Source organism: Aythya marila (genome assembly GCF_965140915.1).
Source record: "Aythya marila genome assembly, chromosome: 28".
NCBI classification, from domain to species: domain Eukaryota; kingdom Metazoa; phylum Chordata; class Aves; order Anseriformes; family Anatidae; genus Aythya; species Aythya marila.
This window is the reverse complement of record NC_139069.1, coordinates 2,393,784-2,414,963: the sequence shown is the minus strand read 5'-3', so window position 1 is coordinate 2,414,963 and position 21,180 is coordinate 2,393,784. Positions and strand designations below refer to the sequence as shown.

General features: G+C 49.8%; 1 protein-coding gene across 1 annotated transcript; it reads left to right on the top strand.

Moving 5' to 3' along the window:
- Window positions 1-2,436: 2,436 nt before the first annotated feature.
- LOC309888279 (olfactory receptor 14A16-like) lies at window positions 2,437-3,372 on the top strand (the record flags this gene model as incomplete). The annotated part of the gene is made up of 1 exon (XM_082780518.1): window positions 2,437-3,372. The coding sequence occupies one exon, from the start codon at window positions 2,437-2,439 to the stop codon at window positions 3,370-3,372; it is 936 nt and encodes a 311-aa protein (XP_082636644.1).
- Window positions 3,373-21,180: the final 17,808 nt, after the last annotated feature.

Genomic DNA, 21,180 nt, shown 5'->3' with positions numbered 1-21,180 from the left:
AGTTTTTCATTGTCTTTAAGAGTCACAGACAGATTGAGCTCCAGCTTGGCTTTGGCCCTTCTAATTTTGACCTGCACAGCCCCATAACATTCAGGACACAGCTCCAGACAAACTGACAGCATGCATGAGAAGGAAGCACAGAAGAGGTGGAACCTGTCAGCTTTCCATTTTCTTCTGTGGCTCTGTGCTGCAATGCCATTCAACTGGTTACTCCTGTATTATCCAAACTTTCCTGATGCTGCTGTCTTCTCAAAGATAGCACAATCACAGGCAAAGTTTGAACTGTCTGCCTGTAGACATGAAGAGCTGACAGAATGGATCATCAGTGTGGGGCAACCTTGAGAAACTGCAGGATTTTGCCTACAGAAACCTCTTGGCTTTTACAAGGAGAAGAACCCCATACTGCACCACAGGAAGAGAAACCCACACATCAGGGCAGAATGGAACCTTGCTGAGTGAACAGTGGCCAGGAGGAGGAGGGCCTGGGCACCACAAGGGATGCCATATGAGCAGTGGTGCCTGCTCAGCAGCAGCTAGGCCAGTTTCCCACAGAGCTGCCTTACGAGGAGCATGGCCAACAAGAAGATCTGAGTTATGAGACTCCTCAGAGATCTAGTGTGGTACTACACAGAAGAGGGTCTGCAGCCAGCAGGAAAAGACGTACAGGTCTAGGAGTCCCTCAGACAGCCTGGTGTGGAGAGGATCAAGGGCTATGGCAAGGCTGAAAGTCTCAACAGGACTCAGGTCTTTGTGTCCATGGCTATGGCTGTTGTCTCTGCCACTGACGCCTCTAAGGAGACAGCTGATTGTTAAAGCACCAGGGCCTCATTGCCTCCTCGCCCCCACCCATGAAGCAGGCAGGGGTTGTACCATTCTCCTGCACTTGGCAATGCACATCCCCATCTCCTACTGCCCCACAAAGAGCCCTGAGCAAGGTGTGAAGGGAAAGGATCCCCCTTAAAATGGGTTGGATGTCAAGTCCTGGCCCTTGTACTTGGTGACACACATCCAGGTTTCCTACACATCAGTGTCACCTTCACATTGCCTTTGACTCCTTGTCCTCAGTGCCTCCAGGGTTCTGCTCTAACGAGCTCCAAGGGAGGCTGTGTCAGTGCTGGCCCTCAGGGGGACACTGCAGGAAACTTGCCTGGGACTTGGACTTCTGGAGAGATGTCTTCAATTGTCTCTGAGTGCCTGAGTTTCTTGGGCTCATCAGCATAGCCCCCAGAGGGGTGATTGCAGTGCCTTGGGCTAGTGCTGTGCTGCTGAGCTGGGCCGGGCTCGTGGGACAGAGAAAACTCATTTCAAAAGTGATCCTGTTGCAGAGAGACAGCTGTGGCCAGGAGCAGCTACACTGCACAGCGCAGTAGGGCTGGGGGCTCTGACCGCAGCTGGCACACAGAGAGGAGGGAAGGAGAGAGGGCTTGGAGGAAGTTGGCAGTGGGAGGATGCTGAGAGCTGCCTGCAGGAGAAACCTGCACAGCCCTTGACAAGGTAAGGGTCTGGCTGCAGGGCCGTGCAGCTGCAGCTCCTGGAAGGGTCTTCCGCTGGGTCTTGTTTCTGGGAGGGCAGTGAGTAATGCAGTAGGCTTTGAGAGTCCTGCTGGGTTGCAGTGCAAGGTGAGGAAGTCTGGCAGAAGCCCCTTGGAGTGTCATAACCCAGCTGCCCTTTTTAGCCAAGAGTTGGGTGTCCAAGTCTCCTCCAGACACTGCAGGGGATGCAGATTGGGTATTGGGACACCCCAGATTTCGAATATCCAGCTCTGTCCGTGGGGCATCATCCTGGGCTGCACACTTCTCTCCCGCAGGATGCAGCTCTCTCGTGGCATCCTTGTGTTATCCAGGTACCTCAAGGAGAAGACATCTCTGTACTAAAACCATGTCTGTGCTGCTGGATGGCTGTCTGTGGGCAGCTGGAATGAGGCTTCTGCACTCTTGGAGAAGAGGGAAAAGCTGAGATCCTGCTCATGTACCTGGAGATAAGGTGCGGATTCTGTCCATCTGCACTGGGGTTGGGGCTTCTTTGCCTTAAGCTGTCTCTACTTCTTTGGAAACACAAGAGTGTGATTGTTCTACTAAGCATAATAAAATCTGACTCGCTCTACAGTGTGGTTGGAGGTGTTCTTTGCAACAACCCTGCAAAGTTCATGGATCCCATAAGTGGACTGAACTTGAGTTTCCCCCTTGTTCCTGCTTTCTGACTGCTTCAGAGAAGGAAGGACACCTCTAAAGGCCCCAGCAATCCATGCTTGCAGTGCCAGTCTCACCCAGCATCAGCTGGGACTCAAGCGATAGAGCTGCAGAAAGCTCTTTTTGCAAGAGAGAGGCTTCAGATGAGAGTGGTCTAAGGCTTGCAGTAGGTTTTCCTCAGAGAATTGTCTTCTAAACTTTTTCTGCCTTCTCCTTCTCTACAGACAACAGTGTCCAATGTCAAAAAATGCCCAACATCAGCTCTGTGAGCGAGTTCCTCCTGCTGGCATTCGCAGACACGCGCGAGCTGCAGCTCCTGCACTTCACGCTCTTCCTGGGCATCTACCTGGCTGCCCTCCTGGGCAACGGCCTCATCCTCAGCGCCGTAGCCTGCCACCACCGCCTCCACACCCCCATGTACTTCTTCCTCCTCAACCTCGCCCTCCTGGACCTGGGCTGCATCTCCACCACTCTGCCCAAAGCCATGGCCAATGCCCTCTGGGACACCAGGGCCATCTCCTATCAAGGATGTGCTGCACAGGTCTTTCTCTTTGTCTTCTTTATCACAGCAGAGTATTCCCTTCTCACTGCCATGGCCTACGACCGCTACATTGCCATCTGCAAGCCCCTGCATTACGGGAGCCTCCTGGGCAGCAGAGCTTGTGCCCAGATGGCAGCAGCTGCCTGGGGCAGTGGCTTTCTCAATGCTGTCCTGCACACAGCCAACACATTTTCCCTGCCACTCTGCCAAGGCAATGCTGTGGAGCAGTTCTTCTGTGAAATCCCCCAGATCCTCAAGCTCTCCTGCTCAGATGCCTACCTCAGGGAAGTTGAGGCACTAGTTTTTAGTGTTTCTTTAGCCTTTTGTTGCTTTGTTTTCATCATGTTATCCTATGTGCAGATCCTCAGGGCAGTGCTGAGGATGCCCTCTGAGCAGGGCCGACAGAAAGCCTTTTCCACATGCCTCCCTCACCTGGCCGTGGTCTCCCTGTTTGTCAGCACTATCATGTTTGCCTACCTGAAGCCCTCCTCATTCTCCTCCCCATCCCTGGACCTTGCAGTATCTTTTCTGTACTCCATGTTACCTCCAGCATTGAACCCCCTCATTTACAGCATGAGGAACCAGGAGCTCAAGGATGCACTGAGGAAATTGTTTGAATACATATTTCTTAAGAAAATATAATGTGCCTTTACATTCCGAGTATCTCAGAAACAGTTAGGAAAGTAATTTGATATTATTTTTCTTAATAAATATATTCTCCATGTTGTGGAGTCGATTTAATTAATGTCATTGTTAGCCTCCTACCTGTTCATTTATCTGTTTACTTTTCCTAATCAAGTCATGCATATTTAAAGCCAGGCTTTCCGTGTAGCTATAGACAATAAAGAAGCGAGTAGAAATTCATAGGTCTCAGCTGCAGTGTATTCCCATCTCCTGTGAACTAGGAAAGAAGCTATTAAAAAAAAAAAAAAAAAAAAAAAAAAAAAAAAAAACTGAGCAGAAAAACTGGACTGAGCAGAGCTCAAGTGCTCAATCTGCTGTGAGCAGGCAGAGGAGAGCTCTTCAGCCCCAGGGCATGCAGCAGCCCCAGCAAAGGAGCCTGGCAAGTGACTCCTTGCAGCCCTGGGGCAATGGCAGTGACTCCATGAGCTGGGTCTGCCTCCCAGCCTGCCCAGCATGGCCCTGCAGAGTGCCCCCATGCCCCAGGCACCACAGCTCCCTCGCTCTGCAGAGCAGCACCTCTGGTTGTCATGTCAGAGATCTCAAATTTTGACTAAACTCATACCTCATAGCTGTTTTTAGTTTTCTCCATAGGGGAAGCTACTGCCTTTCAGATTCTTGAAGGGAGGTACATCCTGCACGAAGGCCTGCAAAATGTTACCCTGGATCCATAGGAATCATTCTGGAACCAACGCTTCTTCATAGGATGTACACTTTTGTGGAGGCGCAGAGCTGATGGGCAGGTGCAGGATGCTCCTACAGACCTTTGTGCCCTTTTCCCTACCGACTACAACACCACTTCTCTCTCAGGAACAGAATAGCCAGCAGAGTGAGACAGATACTCTGAGATCATGAAAGCCATCAGAAAGCTGATCCCAAGAAGATAACCAATATGAGGATGACAGGAGAAGCCTGGCCAAGAGAGAACTGAGATTTGGGGGAGGGAAGAGGAGCTTGGGAAGCAGAAATTAACGATTTTGTAGAGGTAAGAGGTTTCATGTAATGTTGATGGTGCTTTAAAACTGACTTAAAACAGTCATGTAAAGCTCTTACCCTTTTCTGACCAGTAACATTGATCCCGAAACCTGAATGTTGCTCCAACACCTTGACAGAAATCCCCTGCAGTAATACCTCACCTCAGAGTATCCCTTCAAGCAGAACTTAACCCATAGCCCCTTTCCTTACCTTTACTCTCTTGCTCATCCTAATCTCTTCCCTTAACACTAACATTAAAACACTTTATTTAACCCTAGACGACTTCTTGGCAGACCTAAAGAAAACCACAAACCACGAAGCTTGTCCATACCCCAGCCACAGACCTAACACCCTATGCAGAACACCAAATCCTCCCAATAAATTTTTGCTTAATCTCTAATGCAGAAAGGTGAGACCTTGTTCAAGGCCAGTTGGCAGGTGACTTTGGGCAACCTAATCTAATGGAAATTGTCCCTGTCCCTAGAAGAAGGTTTGACAAGATGATCACAGAATCACAGAATCACCTAGGTTGGAAGAGACCTCCTAGATCACCTAGTCCAACCTCTGACCTAATACTAACCAGTTCTCTACTAAACCATATCACTAAGTTCTACATCTGTATGTCTTTTAAAGACCTCCAGGGATGGTGACTCCACCACTTCCCTGGGCAGCCCGTTCCAATGTCTAACAACCCTTTCAGTATGTAATAAATGGCTTAGTCTTCAAAATAGGACTATAATCAAAGTTTACAGTTTATTAAAGGAATAGAGGTAAGCAAACAGTGCTGGGTGCGCCGGGAGTCTCTTCTCCACCAAGATGCACACCAGTTACATCAAGCAGCTGACTTTTATGTCCTAGGCTGATACATATTCATTACTACTTCTAAAAAAAAAAAACAGGATTATTATAATTAGTTTCCGGAATCCGAACCCTCCTACTGGAGCATGCGTATCAGTCTCTGGTGGTCCCTCTGGGGGTCTCTCGTGCTGAAGGCTCATAGTCTTCCTTCCTCTTGTCCTTCTCCTTTGTCCAACTTGTCTGTATGTCAGAGACATGAGCAATGTCCCCTGCAAGCTTTATCTTTTAGTTGTTCTTCAGCTCTCCCCGTCTCCTTAATCTCCTCGCCAGATATCAGAAACTTGCATAGTGTCCCATGCAATAGTCATAATAGTTAGCAGTTATTCTGAACCCCCCCCCCCCCCAGATATCAGAGACTTCAAGGAAAAGTCTACAAATATATTTCCATTCAAGCTCTCTATTGACATGAATTGCTAAAACATTCCTTTGCAAGAAACAAGAATTATATACTTTAACCACTCTTAGGCTTGTTTTTCTTAGAAATGTTTTTCTTAGAAGTGTTTTTCTTAGACTTGTGCTTATACAAGGGTATGTAAGAGAGAAGGTCACATTCATCATACCATGCGGCCCTAGCATTGTTCCATACTGACACGAATCAGATGAACATATCTCACAAGTAGAGAAGTTTTTCCTAATAGCCAACCTAAACCTCCCCTGGCACAACTTCAGTCCATTCCCTCTAGTCCGGTCACTGGGCATGTTGGAGAACAGACCAACCCCCACCTCTCTACAGCCTCCTTTAAGGTAACTGTAGAGAGCAAAAAGGTCACCCCTGAGCCTCCTATTCTCCAGGCTGAACAAGCCCAGCTCCCTAAATTTCTCATAAGACTTGTTCTCCAGGCCCCTCACCAGCTTCATTGCCCTTCTCTGGACTTGCTCAAGCACCTCCATGTCCTTCTTGTAGCGATGGTCCCAAAACTGAACACAGTACTCAAGGTGCGGCCTCACCAGAGCCGAGAACAGGGAAACAATCACTTCCCTAGCCCTGCCGGTCACACTGCTTCTTATACAAGCCAGGATGCCATTGGCTTTCTTGGCCACCTGGGCACACTGCAGGCTCATATTCAGCTGACTATCAACCAATACTCCCAGGCCCTTCTCTGCCAGGCAGCTTTCCAACCACTCATCTCCCAGCCTATAGCACTGCTTGTATACCACAAGTTCCTCACCTATTCTTTAAAGGCACATACTCCAGCCCTAGATTATCTTATCCCTCTCCTCCATCCTGGGTTACAATTCTGTATGGCCTCACAGATAAGGTGTTAGTGACTAAGGTAGCATCAGACATAAAAAGTTTCTAGTCTTCCATCTAATTAAACATAGCAACGTATTTCAAATTTGGTTTTATTATTCTAACAGGGAGAGAACCAAATGTCCTTCTGAACTGATATCACCAGGATATGCAGGGATGTCAGGAAGGGCCCAGGGCCTGGCTCTGCCCTGTGGTGCACAGGGAGCGGGGTAAAGACACGAGGTGTGGGGAGAAGCTGGAGATGCTTGTCCTTCCGAGCAGGAAGAGCTCTGTCCTCCAGATCAGGGCTCTTCTGCAGCAAGGTGGCCACAAGCCCTGTGTGCCCTCCTCCTGCCATGCTGCGTGTGCTGGCTGCAGTAGAGGGGACCCCCAGCCAGCCCCTGCATGGGGCTCTGCCACCTGCCTGGCCCTGGCCCTCTCCGGCATCCTCCTTGCTGCTCTCTGATGCACGCCAGCACCTCCCCATGCATGCCAGCCAGCACATCTGCTGAGGGCCAGGGCGGCTGCTGCAGGGGCAGGGAGTTCTGATGGACTTTTGTATCCTTTTCCGACATGTCTTAAGTGCCACTTTTCTCAGAAATAGAGTAGCCAACAGAGCACTGACAGATGTTAGACATCTTAGACAGCTATGACTGTCTAAGGTCATGAAAGGCATCATAAGCATGCCCCGAAAAAGATAACTGATATGGGGAAATCAGGAGAAGCCTGGCCAGGAGAAATGTAACACTGAGAGGAGGGAGTAGGGGCTTTGCCAGCCAAAATTGAGGATTTTGTAGAGGTAAGAGGGTTCAGGTTATGCTGATGCAGATGTAACTGTGACTTAAAATAGTCATAGAAAGCTATTCCCCAGCTTCAACCTATAAAGTTAATTCCTAAACCTAAATGCTACTCAGCACCCTGACAGGAATCCACTACTCTAATGAGTGACCTCAACGTATCCCTAGAAGACAAAACTCAGCCCATAGCCACTTCCCTTAGCTCTTACTCTCTTAATCACTCTGATCTCTGCCCTTAATAGTAGCACTAAAATGGTCTATTTAACACTAGAAAACTGCTTAAGAGACCTATACAAAACCCTAACCTCAAATGAATTTGAGGGGCCATGGATCTGATCAGCTTGTGGGCCACAAGGAGGAGATGGGTGGGAATGCTCTGAGGAGCTCAGCTCTGTCTCAGGATCTCCTGCCTCAGCAGGAGGAATGTGACTGTGGCAGGGACTGTGAGGTCACTTCTGTCTCTGCACTTGATAGGGCAGCAGCAGGAACGTGTCACGGAAAGGGACTGTGAGGTCACTTGTGTCTGGAGGTGGCAGGTCACCCTTGGCTTCTCCCTGGGAGCTGCACTTTTGGGCTGACATCTGGCAGTGGCCCTGCTAGGCCAGCAGAAGGCACCTGCTTGGCATGCTGACTGGGGGATCCCCTCTGCCTCCAGACCCAGGAGGACCCAGGCAGAAGGAAGGCCCCCAGATGGGTTGTCCTGTCCCTTCTGCTTGAGTCCATGAGTGGGCAGCAGGAGGCACAAGGCTTGGCTGTGTTTAGCCAAGAAGCTGCAAGGCCAGCAGCAGGGCCCTGGCTTGGAAGATGCTGCTGAGTATCTATGATCAGACCCTAGCTTCCTTTGTCAAGGAACAGCTGGTGAGGGTTGATGAGACATTAGTGAAATGATGGAAATGCTGGGATGAGAGCAAGGTGGTGAACAGAGGTGGGTGTCTGCAGACTTCCAGGAAATAGGACAAAGTGTGGGACAGCATAGGAGAACATGCAGAGGAAAAGACAGAGGTTGCTGTTAAAAAGGGAAGGCCCCAACAGTCCTGACACTTTGCCTAGAGCTTTTGAGAAAACGAGATATAGTCATTGCAGTGCAGCCTCTTTGCTTCCTTGCAACCCTGCGCAGAGGCAGGGTGGTGTCATACCAGTTTTCCTCTCGTGGCATCACACTGCCCACCACATTCCTCAGAAATGTCCTGAGCCAGACAGGGGGATGCAGGATCTCTACTTGCAGTAGCTGGGGTCAGGCCTTGGGCTTTGTCTTCACAAAAATCAACCAAGACTTTTCTCAGCACAGTGCTTTGCCTGTCTAATCATGGCCTCCAATAATCTGCCCTAAGCAGTCCCTGGGGAGGCTTTGTTAGTAACAGCCCTCAGTGGGGCCCATTCATACTCCAAGTCACTTCAGCTTTTCCTTTTGAGTTTGCTTTTTCGCACACTTGCATCATTCTCCGCTCAGTACCCAAGTTTCATTGACTCAGCACCTAAACATACAATGGAACTCATTAAAACACAGAAACTCCTAAGGAGCCATGTCTCTCCCACCATTTTCTTCAAATATTCAAGACTTATTCAGCTAATTGGAGAGCTTTCATGTTGTAGTTAAGGGGGAAGATTTCAAGGAGCATCTAATAAAAATCTTTCTTCATTTTAAAGGCTGAATTTTGTTCTGTTTCAGTTTAGAGCATCATTCTCCTGGTTATATTGGTCTAGGGTTTCTCCTTTGAAGCCCTGTTTAGGTGGGAAAAACAGGAGTTTTCCTATTTCAAAACAAACAACAGGAAATCATGCTGCAATTTAAAAAAAAAAAAAAAAAAAAAAAAAAAAACACAGTTCAAGTTCCTTACTTTATTGCCTCCAGTGATTTTTACCTTCCCAAAAGGATGACTGTACATGATGTATTTTACAGTGATTAATAGGAAATTTTAAGTAATTGTGTTAATATTAATCCATATCATACTAATTCAATGATAAACGATGAGGGTCTTACTAAGGAAAACATTAGACAGACTGCTGAGAGATGGGCGACCTTGAACTCACTGAAACTCTAAGCAGCAACTGGGTCACTGAGAGTGGTCTGAATGATTAAACGGTAAGAGGAGGGCAAACCAGGAGAATGATGGGAAGTGCATAGGTCCAGACAGGCAGCTGGAAAGGCGACATTCAGCAGGGTCTATGTATTCAAGATGAGTTTTGTGCCTGGAAGATGAGGGAGGGAGCACACCATGATAGAAAAGCGATGACAATGCAACTACAGGTGAACACCAGTATTTCTTCTCCTGGGATGAATATGCATCCTGAAAAATCACATTTCTTCATGATAGAAATTCCACTTCACATGAGACATTTTACAGAAAGGATTGAGTCTTTTGAGCTGATGAGTTGTTGCTTTATTATTCAAGTACTGAAAAAAATGCTGGGTATTCTGGCAGAGCTTTGCTGTCTGACCATAAGCAACCAGGGATAACCTCCAGTGGCCCCGTTGTGTTTGAGGCACTTCCTTGGACTGGCAGATGTCAGAAAAGACCTGCAGGATGCCAGAGCCCTTTGGGAAAATCAGGTGGAGCCAGGTGGAGTTCCCAGGGTACCTCCACTGCCAGCAGTGGTCTTTGTCCCTGTAACTGCAGCCCAGCCCAGCACAGGAACACCCCTTCAAAGACAAACCTCTTCTTCAGTGGGTTCCTGGGATTGACCTAGATTTGAAATGGCCCTTGGAAAGCTGACATTCCCTTCTGTGTTCCTACTAGACACGTGAATATCCATTTACCTTCCTGAGTCATCTTTAGCAAACTCAGGCTGAAAAACTCAAGTGTAGAATGCTTGAAATGGCTGAGCCAGAACCCATCAGATTACCCCACTTTGGAAATGGCCCTCCAACTAAGGTTTGAAAGCAAAAAGTGTGGAATGACCCGTGAGGTCAATGTGCAGACTAAGGGAAAGTCACACATCTTGTGCCTGAGTAGCAGAAGGCAAAAAGCAATTGCATTGTGCCTCAGAATAATCAAGGAGACCTAATCCAGTTCATCCATGAGGAAAAGCAGAGAGAAGGACGTTGAGTTTGGCCTAACATGAAGAAGGATGTGCATCACTGGTGAAGGAACCGTCATTTGTGCCATCACCCATGTGAATTACACAAGCACCAGCACACCTAATGGTAACCTGTCCGCCCTGGCTTGGTATTCCCACAGGGCAGTGGAAAGGGAGCCGACAGCCAAGGGACATATCTGAGTGTGGAAGGTGGGGCCCAGCAGAGACAAGGAGTCAAACCCGGGGCCAGGCAGGTGGCAGAGCCCCATGCCCTATGCAGGGGCTGTCTGGGGGTCCCCTCTGCTGCAGCCAGCACATGCAGCATGGCAAGAGGAGGGCTCCCTGCACATCACAGGGCACAGCCTGGCCCCGCAGGGGCTCTTCCTGACATCCCTGCAGCTCCTGGCAGGCTGCGGTGAGGTGCCCCTCAGCCTTCCCTCCTGTGCTCCCAGGGCACATGGCTGCCTCCTGCCCAGCTCACTGCCCACCATGAATGTCCAACACAGCTGCTTCCCAAGCTGGGCCTTGCCCAGGGTCAGTCTCCTGCAGGGGCAGAAAATGGCCCTTGTCCTGGTGGCTTTTTATGAACTTCCTGTTCTCTTCTCATTCTTGATCTCTTTTTACTGAATACAGAGGCCTTGGTGACTATTTTGGTTCTGACTAATACCAAGAAAACATGTCTACTTCATCTCTGTCTGCTGCTATGAGCTGTCTGTGAGACATGGATTTGCTATCAGATCTTTTCCTCTGACAGTCTCAGCAATGCCCGGTGATTGGACAAGACATGGGAATTGCACACAGGAAAACACTTTTACTGTGAGCAATATCAAGAACTGGATCATGTTTCCAATACCAAGCATTCGATCAGGTTTCCCCCAAAGTGGGGGAGTCCTCCTCAACTGGAGATACCCCAAACCCAACTGGAAACGGGCCTGGGCTGCCTGGTGTAGGTGTCCATGCGTGGCTAGTGGGGGTGGCTAGATGGGCTTTGGAGGTCCCCTCCAAAGGCTGCAGGGAGGGAGTGCCTGCCAGGGCAGAAAGGGCAGCCCCAAAGGAGGACACCAGGGCTTTCCACCACGTTGCAGCAGGTATCTTCATCCCACAACCACTACTGTACCTGAGAAGATTGTATGAGAAATGAGATCCACAGAAACTGCCTACCTGCTGGTTCCTTTATTTAGTTAGTTACAAAGAGCTTAGCAGAACCTCTACATGAGGTCTTTGGGTAAGAAGAAAATATAGAAGGAGATAGAGGAAGAAAAATATCTTAAATTTATAAAATGAAATGATAAAATTATTTAAAATATTGGTATGATATTGAAAAGGATGAGCATTTTTTTGAAATATATGAACAAAGGTGTTTCTGCCTTTTCCAGGTATACTTCAGGGAATCAGATGCAGAAGACCGGTTCCTTTTTGAAATACTGAATATTGCAATAACATCCTCAGTGCCTCCTTGAGCTCTTTATTCCTCATGCTGTAGATGAGGGGGTTCAATGCTGGAGGCAGCACTGAGTAGAGAAATGACACCACCATGTCCAGGGATGGGAAAGAGATGTAGGGGGGTTTCAGGTAGGCAAACATGGCAGTACTGAAATACAGGAAGACCACGGCCAGGTGAGGGAGGCACATGGAAAAGGCTTTGTGCCGGCCCTGCACAGAGGGCATCCTCAGCACTGCCCTGAAGATCTGCACATAGGACAACACAATGAAAAATAAACAACCAACACCTAAACAGGCACTAACCAGGAGAATCCTGACTTCCCTGAGGTAGGCATCTGAGCAGGAGAGCTTGAGGATCTGGGGGATTTCACAGAAGAACTGGTCCACAGCATTACTGTGGCAGAGGGGCAGGGAAAATGTGTTGGCTGTGTGCAGGACACTGTACAGGAAGCCACTGCCCCAGGCAGCTGCTGCCATCTGGGCACAAGCTCTGCTGCCCACGAGGCTCCCGTAGTGCAGGGGCTTGCAGATGGCAACGTAGCGGTCGTAGGCCATGACGGTGAGAAGAAAAAACTCTGCACCAAAAAAGAAGACTAAAAGAAGTACTTGGGCAACACATCCTTGATAGGAGATGGCCCTGGTGTCCCAGAGCAAATTGGCCATGGCTTTGGGTAGAGTGGTGGAGATGCAGCCCAAGTCGAGGAGGGCGAGGTTGAGGAGGAAGAAGTACATGGGGGTGTGGAGGCGGTGGTGGCAGGCTACGGCGCTGAGGATGAGGCCGTTGCCCAGGAGGGCAGCCAGGTAGATGCCCAGGAAGAGCGCGAAGTGCAGGAGCTGCAGCTGGCGCGTGTCTGCGAATGCCAGCAGGAGGAACTCAGAGATGGAGCTGACGTTGGACATCTGTTATTTCTGGTCATGAGGTCCTGTACAAGGAAGACAAAGGCAGTGATAGTGTACCACAGACATAACTGAGGAAAACCCTTTCCATATTCTCATTTAAAATCACCAAAGGGTTTTCCATTTCCAGGCAGATATTTTGAAGCTCTCTTTCATTGATTCTGCCTGAGAGTGTCTCTGGGAGCAGGGGATCCTCTGTGGGCAATGGAAGGATCAGTCCTGCACTACTGCCAGAGGGAGTGGCATGATAGCAACATGGTAGGAACATGGTAGGAACATGGGGTAGTCTCAGATTAACTTTACTGCTGATATCAAAGAGATTTCCCCAGTTTTGCTGCTAGTTCACCCAACTGCAGAGCAGAGGTATGGAGGTTTAGATATATAATTATTTGTTTTGTATTATTGGTTCTAGCTGCCCCACCACACTGGAAAACTGTTTCTAAGGCAGAAATCCTGGGCATTCTGCTGCACTCCAAGTAAAACCTTGTGGATCCTCAGAGGCAAAGAGACTGTCCCTTCAGTGCAGAGTGTCAGAGACAACAGCCAGCCTCTCCATCAGTGCTGGTCTCAGCTGCCCTGTGAGAGCTGCAGGAAAGTTGTACTCAGTTGTTAATGTGAAAAGGACCTGAACACGGCTGAGGGCAGAAGAATCCAGTATCAAATTGCACATCTCCACACCCCTCACCTTGTCCCTGTACTCCATTTTCCCCAAGCACACCGAGGGCTCACGCCATGGGCATGTGAAACCCCCATCCCCAGCCAGCCTGCAAACAAGACCAGCAGCAGCATGGCCAGCTGGAGAAGCCAGGAGGAATGCCAGCGTGCTGCTGCCAGGGGAGGCAAGGCCAGGGAGGGACAGACGGACACTCAGCAGACCCTCCTGTGCTGCAGCTCTGCCTGCAGAGGAGGCAGCTTCTCCTCATTGCAAATGATCTGTGCTCACCTCAAGCCAGCAGAGACGTCTCAAAGACAGGGCACTGGTCACTGGAGGATTTGCAGCTGCAAAGGATCGGCTAGGATAAAACCTGAGAGGACCACAGTGATGATGTTGGTGTAGTTTCTGTGCTGAAGTGTGGGAAGGGACTTTATGAAGTTCATTGATTAAATATTGATCTCTCACTGCAATTCTCTAGCAGTCTCAGTCTTCAGTACAAACCTGACCACCTATTACCATGAAACCGGCCTTCGCTCTTCCACAGGTATCTGCAAGCACAGGCTACAGACAAAGTCTTGCCATTCAGGTAGCCCCTGCCTTGGTCTTCCTTTTGAAAAATCCAATCATAAATGCCATTCTCTAAAGCATTTTCTACTCATTTCTGGAGAAACAGAGAGACCCACCCTGACAGATGCTATCAGCCATCAGATGTGTCAGCTTTAGAAGACCCCTCTGGCAACCCCACCTGCATTGCCCTGCTGCCAGAGCCTCACGGTGTCAAGAGCCTGCAGATGTGTCCTGCCACACGCTGCCCTCTGTTGTTGTGCTCCTCAGTGCCTCCAAGCCCTCTCTCCTTCTCTCCTCTCTGTGTGCCAGCTGCGGTCAGAGCCCCCAGCCCTGCTGCGCTGTGCAGAGGAGCTGCTCCTGGGCACAGCTGTCTCTCTGCAGCACTGTCCTCTTGTCAGGAGCTTCCCTTGGGCCCAAGAGCCCAGCCCAGCTCAGCAGCACAGCACCCGACCATGGCATCGCTTGCTCTGTGCCCTTGGGCTCCCTCGAGGTGTCCCCAAGGCCTCAGGGCTGACAGCTCCCGAAGGCAGCAGGGTCTCTGCTGGCGTGTGGTGTCTGAAGCAGACTGAAGTCATCACTGTCTGCTCCTTGATGAATTTGGGAGAGACTGATTTTATGCTCTTAAAGTTTGATTGTCAAACATGACTACAAATGATTCTCTCCCTTAACTCCTATTGTGTTCCCACGGCATGGCAGGACACTTCAGCCATGACTGCCAGGGATCATTTCACCCCTCTGAATGTGTTCTAACAAAAGAGAGGGGGGAACTGAATGCTCTAAAAGGTTTTCTAAGAAGGCAGTTGGACACTAAGACACCATTCATTGAGTTTCCCTAGCTGTCCATCTGGAAGATCCTCTACCCATACACAAATCTCTTCTTCCTCTCTTGCTTGACCAGCATGGTGACTGGGATGTGGAACACCCTCATCACTGTGCTGGTGCCTGCCAACAAACACCTGCAGATGCCCGTGGCCTTCTTCCTGGGGGAGAGTTGTCCTCCTTGCAGAGCTCCAGCAGCCTGCCCCAAATGCAGTCCAGCTTCCTGGCTGGGGACAGCACCCCCTTTGCTCACAGAGGTGGCAGCACTCTCAGCTGCACCTTCTGCATGACCGCAGTGCTTCCTGCTTGGGGTTGTGTCCTACGGTCAGCCCTGGGCTGTATGCCATCCCTGTTCTCTGCAAGGCTCAAGAAGTGGAAGGTCTGACTCCAGAAGGCAGCTGTACCTGAACCAGGGGAATTTCTCTCATGTACAGGAATTCTTTCTCCTCCTCCCAGCTACAGTTCTGTGGCCCCAGTGTCATAGACACCTCTTGTGTGGTTTTGCCCCATTGCTGGAGCTGTCCTGCAGTGCCATAGTGATACTCTTGGTTTTGCTTTCAAAATTTGCATTTGCATCCAGTCTTCCAATTCCTAATCATGCAGATTTCATGTGTGTGTGTCCTGTGTTGGCAGGCCCAAGGCTTTATCCACCTGCTCTTCTGTCCTCACGAGTGTCACTGTTTTCTATGGCACAATCATCATTTTCTGTGTGAAGCACAGAACAGCCCACCTCACAGATCTTAACCAAGCTCTTTCCAAACCTTCATCATCCCCTGGTCAATCCTCAGGTTTCTTAGTGGTGGTGTGGGAAGGGTGAGAGAGGTGCTAGTGGAGATGCTGACATTGTCATAAAACCTATCTCAAATACCTTGGAAAGGACAGATGGATCAAAGACTTTCCTCAGGATTTGGAAAAGGTAGACGTCAAACCCATCTTCTAGTAGAGGGGCAAGCAGAAGGATGATTAAGCCTAACCAAGGAGAAAAGTGCCAGCCTTAGCCTTAGGCCCCAAACCAGACCTAAACTGAAGTCCTCAAAGCTTGCCCTTATTCTAAACCCTGAGCAGGTTCCTTAGGCACAACACCAAACAATTCCTTGAAGACCTTGCCATTCCTTAAACCCTGGAATGTGACCTCTTATTCCTAAACATTAACCTGATCATCTAACCCTCATAGCCCTCCACCATGCACACAGCACATCTCAGCTTCAACCCCACTCCTACCCCTACCTTGTGTGGCTTTTATGCTTGGGGTAGGGCAGGGACTGTGAGGTCCTGCAGCAGTCCCATGGCATTGGAAGAGGCATGTGCGGTGAAAGGTATGTGATCAGATCACAGTCCACAAGGAGGAGCTGGCTGGGAATGCTGGGATGGGATCAGGTGTGCCTCAGGATGTGCTGGGCCTGCAGGAGGCCCATGGCTGTGAAGGAGGCTGGGAGGCCACTTCTGTCTGTACAGCTGACGGACCAGCTGCAGAAATGTGGCACAGATAGGGACTGTAATGGCCAGAAGCATGCACATGGCATTGAACATGATGGTGAGGCACCTTCTGTTCTAGTCAGGTGAGAGACCACAGGAAGGCTGATGGCATGGGAGTCATGCTTGAGGTATAGTTTGTGAGACCGTAGAATGAGAGAATGGCTCCTGTTGGAAGGGACCTTAAAGGTCATCTAGTTCCAACCCCCCCGGCCATAAACAGGGATGCCCCCCATGAGATCAGGTTGCCCAGGGCCCTTTGCACAGGAATCCCTTCCTCTGTTGCATCAACTACACCTCTCAGTTTGGTGTCATCTGCACACTTGCTGAGGGTGCACTCGACCCCACTGTCTATGTCACTAATAAACATATTAAACCGTACGGGTCCGAGGGCAGACCCCTGAGGTACAAGACTCATCACCAGCCTCCACTTGGACATAGAGCCATTGAGCACCACTCTCTGGGTGTGACCTTCAGGCCAACTCCTTACCCACTGAATGGTTCACCCATCAAATGCATATCTCTCTAATTTGGAGACCAGGATGTCATGTGGGACCATGGCAATGGTCTTACAGAAGTCCAAGTAGATGACATTGGTTGGTCTTCCCTTGTTGTCTGATGTGGTCACTCCATTGTTAGAAAGCCACCAGATTGGCCAGGCACCATTTACCCTTTGGTGAAGCCATTCTGGTTGTCTCGGATCACCTCTTTGTGCCTTGACACTGATTCCAGGAGGATCTTTTCCATGATCTTTTGAGGCACAGAGCTGAGGCTCACCATTCAGTAGTTCCCTGGGTTATCCTTTCTACCCTTTTTAAAAATGGGAGTGATATTTCCCTTTTTCAAGCCACCAGGGACTTCACACAACTGACAGGAATCTTCAAATATGATGGAGAGAGGCTTGCCAACTGCATCAGCCAGTTCCCTCAGGACCCTGGGATGCAAGTCGTCAGGTGCCATAGACTTGTACTTGTGGAGTTCCAGCAGGTGGTCTCAAACATGCACTTCATTTACAGTGGGTGGGACTTTGCACCCCCAGCCTCCATCCATGGGTCCAGGGAAATGAAAGACTTGGGAAGCCTGACTGGCAGAGAAGACTGAGGCAAAGATGTTGTTGAGTCCCTCAGCCTTCTCCATGTCTGTCATTACCAGTTCACCCTTCTCATCCATCACAAGGGGTAAACTCTCCTTGGCCATTCTTTTATGAGCAGTGTATCTGTAGAATCCCTTCCTATTATTGCTTGCATCCCTTGAGAAGATCAGTTCCATCTGTGCATTGCTTTCCTCATCCAATCCCTGAACACCCGAAACGGAAACATGTGAGAGGGCCTGGGAAAAGGAACCCTGGCTCCATAGAAGCCACTTGGGAAAAAAAACTTGTAGGTAGGAAGCATGATTTTGTGGAGGTGCAAAGCTGATGGGCACATTGTGCAGGATGCTCCTAAAGACCCATGTGTCCTTTTGCCTCCTGACTACAATGCTGACTACAATGCTTCTCAGGAATGGGGTAGCCAACAGAGGTGAGACAGATACACTGAGATGTTAAATGTCATCAGAAAGCTGATCCCAATAAAATGTGGCACAGTCAGGAGCAGCTCGGACAAGAGACTGTAGATGCTAGATGCTACAGTAAAACTGATTTAAAACAGTCATGTATTGCCGTCACCTTATTTGAACCAGTAATTTTAATTGTTAAGACTAAATGCTACTAAATACTAAACGCTACTCCACCTCTCTGAGAGGAATCCACTACTCAAAGTATGCACTGAAGCAAAACACAGCCCTTAGCCCCCTTCCCTTACCTTTCCCGGACCTTTACACTCCTGCTTACCCCAATCCCTACCCTAAACACTAACATTAAAATGCACTATTTCGCTCTAGAGAAGTTGTAGGCAGGCCTTAAAATACTCTTAACCACAGGGTTTGCCCATAAGCTTATGACAGACCTAATAGCCACAGAAGAACACCAAAGATTCCCATTAAACCTGTGTTTATCCTCTAACCTAGAATGGTGAGCCCTAGTCCCTAAAGAACTAGAGAGAGGTCAGCCCTACCTCAGGATGTCCTTACCCAGCAGGAGGAATGTGACTCTGAAGTCACTTCTGCATCTGCACTTGATAGGGCAGCAGCAGGAATGTGTCACGGAAAGAGACTGTGAGGCCACTTCTGTCTGGAGGTGGCAGGTCACCCTTGACTTCTCCCTGGGAGCTGCACTTTTGGGCTGACATCTGGCAGTGGCCCTGCTAGGCCAGCAGAAGGCACCTGCTTGGCTGGTGGATCCCCTCTGCCTCCAGACCCAGGAGGACCCAGGCAGAAAGAAGGCCCCCATATGGGTTGTCCTGTCCCTTCTGCTTGAGTCCATGACTGCACAGCAGCAGGCACAAGGCTTGGCTGTGTGTAGCCAAGAAGCTGCAAGGCCAGCAGCAGGCCCCTGGCTTGGAAGCTGCTGCTGAGGTGACTTGAGTCTGCTTGGCTGACAGGCCACAAGAATTATGATGGGTTGGGATGCCGTCTTCAGCTGAGAGAATGGAGCATCAGTGTGGGCGAAACTTGAGAAAATGCAGGATTTTGCCTAGAGAATCCTCTTGACATTTACAAGAAGAACCCAGTCTTGCACCAGAGGAAGAGGAACCCTACACATGGGCAGACTGGGACCCTGCTAAGTGAGCGGTGCCCAGGAGGAGGAAGGCCTGAGCACCACGAGGGATGCCATACAGCAGTGGTGCCTGCTCACCAGAAACCAGGCCAAGCTTCCTACAGAGCTGCCTTAGGAGGAGCATGGACACCAAGAAGATCTGAGTTATCAGACTCAGCTCAGACTCGGTGTAACACCTCACGGACAAGTGCCTACAATAGCCACTAAAGAGGTACAGGTCTGGGAGTCCCTAGGACAGCCTGGTGTGGAGAGGATCAAGGGTTATACCAAGGCTGAAAGTCCCTACTCTCATTTCTGACTGAAACTCACTGCCACTGATGAATTCGAAGAGACAAGTTGATAATGAGCCCAAGGTCCTCATTATCGCTATGCATGCACCCATGAACCAGGCAGGGGTTGTACCATTCTCCTGCACTTGGTCATGTACATCCCCATCTGCTACTGCACCACAAAGAGCCCTGAGCTGTCTCTGAATGTAAAGGATCTCCCTTCCCAGGGGACATGGGTCAAGGCCTGGCCCTTGTGCTTGGTGACACACATCCAGTTTTCCTACACATCAGTGTCACCTTCACATTGCCTTTTTCTCCTTGTCCTCACTGCCTCTAGAGTTCTGCTCTAACGAGCTCCAAGGGAGGCTGTGTCAGTGCTGGCCCTCAGGGGGACACTGCAGGAAACTTGCCTCTGACTTGGACTTCTGAAGAGATGTCTTCGATTGTCTCGGAGTGCCTGAGGTTCATGGGCTCATCAGCAAAGCCCCCAGAGGGGTGATTGCAGTGCCTTGGGCTGGTGCTGTGCTGTTGAGCTGGGCCAGGCTCATGGGACAGAGAGAGCTCGTGGCAAGAGGGCCGTGGTGCAGAGAGACAGATGTGCCCAGGAGCAGCTCCTCTGCACAGCGCAGCAGGGCTGGGGGCTCTGACCGCAGCTGGCACACAGAGAGGAGAGAAGGAGAGAGGGCTGGGAGGCACTGAGGAGCGCAACAACAGAGGGCAGCGTGTGGCAGGACACATCTGCAGGCTCTTGACACCGTGAGGCTCTGGCAGCAGGGCACTGCAGGTGGGGTTGCCAGAGGGGTCTTCTACAGCTGGCACATCTGATGGCTGATAGCATCTGGCAGGGTGGGTCTCTCTGTTTCTCCAGAAAGGAGTGGAAGATGCTTTAGAGAATGGCATCTATGGTTGGACATTTAGAGAGGAAGGCTAAAACTGGGGTTACCTGAAGGGTAAGATTTTTTCTATAGTCTGTGTTTTGAGCTTATGGCAGTGGAGTGCAGGTAGGTTTCAAGGTAATTTGTTGTCAGCATTGTGTAAGAGACTGAGACTCCCGGAGCATTGCACTGAGAGATCCATATGTCAGAAATGAACTTCATAAAGTGCCTTCAGCCACCTCAGGTTAAAGATTGGACCAATGTCATGTTTGTGGACTCCTCAGGTTTTTACTGAGCTGACGCTAATCTGGCTCCTGGCAAGGATATGGGCAGGTAGCAGGGACATGGGCAGGCAGTGAGAGGGAGCTGCTGCCAGAAATGTTGTTTTAGGGAGGGCTCAGGCACCTCCCTCCCATCCCCTGCAGGGCAGGCACCTTCCCTGGGACACCCCCTGCTCTCCTCTCCCACCAGCACAACCTCTGCCCTGGTGTCCCCAGCAGGAGCTGCCTCGTCTGCAGGCAGAGCTGCAGCACAGGAGGGTCTGCTGAGTGTCCGTCTGTCCCTCCCTGGCCTTGCCTGCCCTGGCAGCAGCACGCTGGCATTCCTCCTGGCTTCTCCAGCTGGCCGTGCTGCTGCTGTTCTTGTTCCCAGGCTGGCTGGGGATGGGGGTTTCACATGCCTGTGGGGTGAGCCCTCGGTGTGCTTGGGGGAAAGGGAGTATGGGAGTATGGGGACAGAGTGGGGGGTCTGGAGATGGACACTTTGAGCTTGGATTGCTCTGCTCTCAGCAGTGTCCAAGTTATTCTCAGGTGAACTTCTGAGTTCAGTTTTCCTGCAGCACAGATCAACTGAATCCATGGAGAGGATCCACAGGATCCACAGTATTTCACATGCAATAAGAAAGAAATGTACAGGATTTCTGCCTTAGAGATTCTCCACAGGAGTAATGGCTAAGCTAGAAGAAAAGATACAAGTCTTCCTATGTTATTTACCTATTGGTGTAGGACAGTATTGACTCCTGCATTGCCTAAAGCAGAGTCCTCTGCTCCAAAGCACAGCCTAAGGCAGCATCAATCCAACTGCAAGAAAGGGATCTGCCAAATATCTTCATGGAAGTGAGCAAGCATGTTGGGAGGCTTAAATGAGAAATTGAAATCCTTTTCCTTAGATAATTCTAATGTTAATAGTCACCATCTTTCTGTTCCTTCGGCAGGACCCCATGCCCAGAACAAGCAT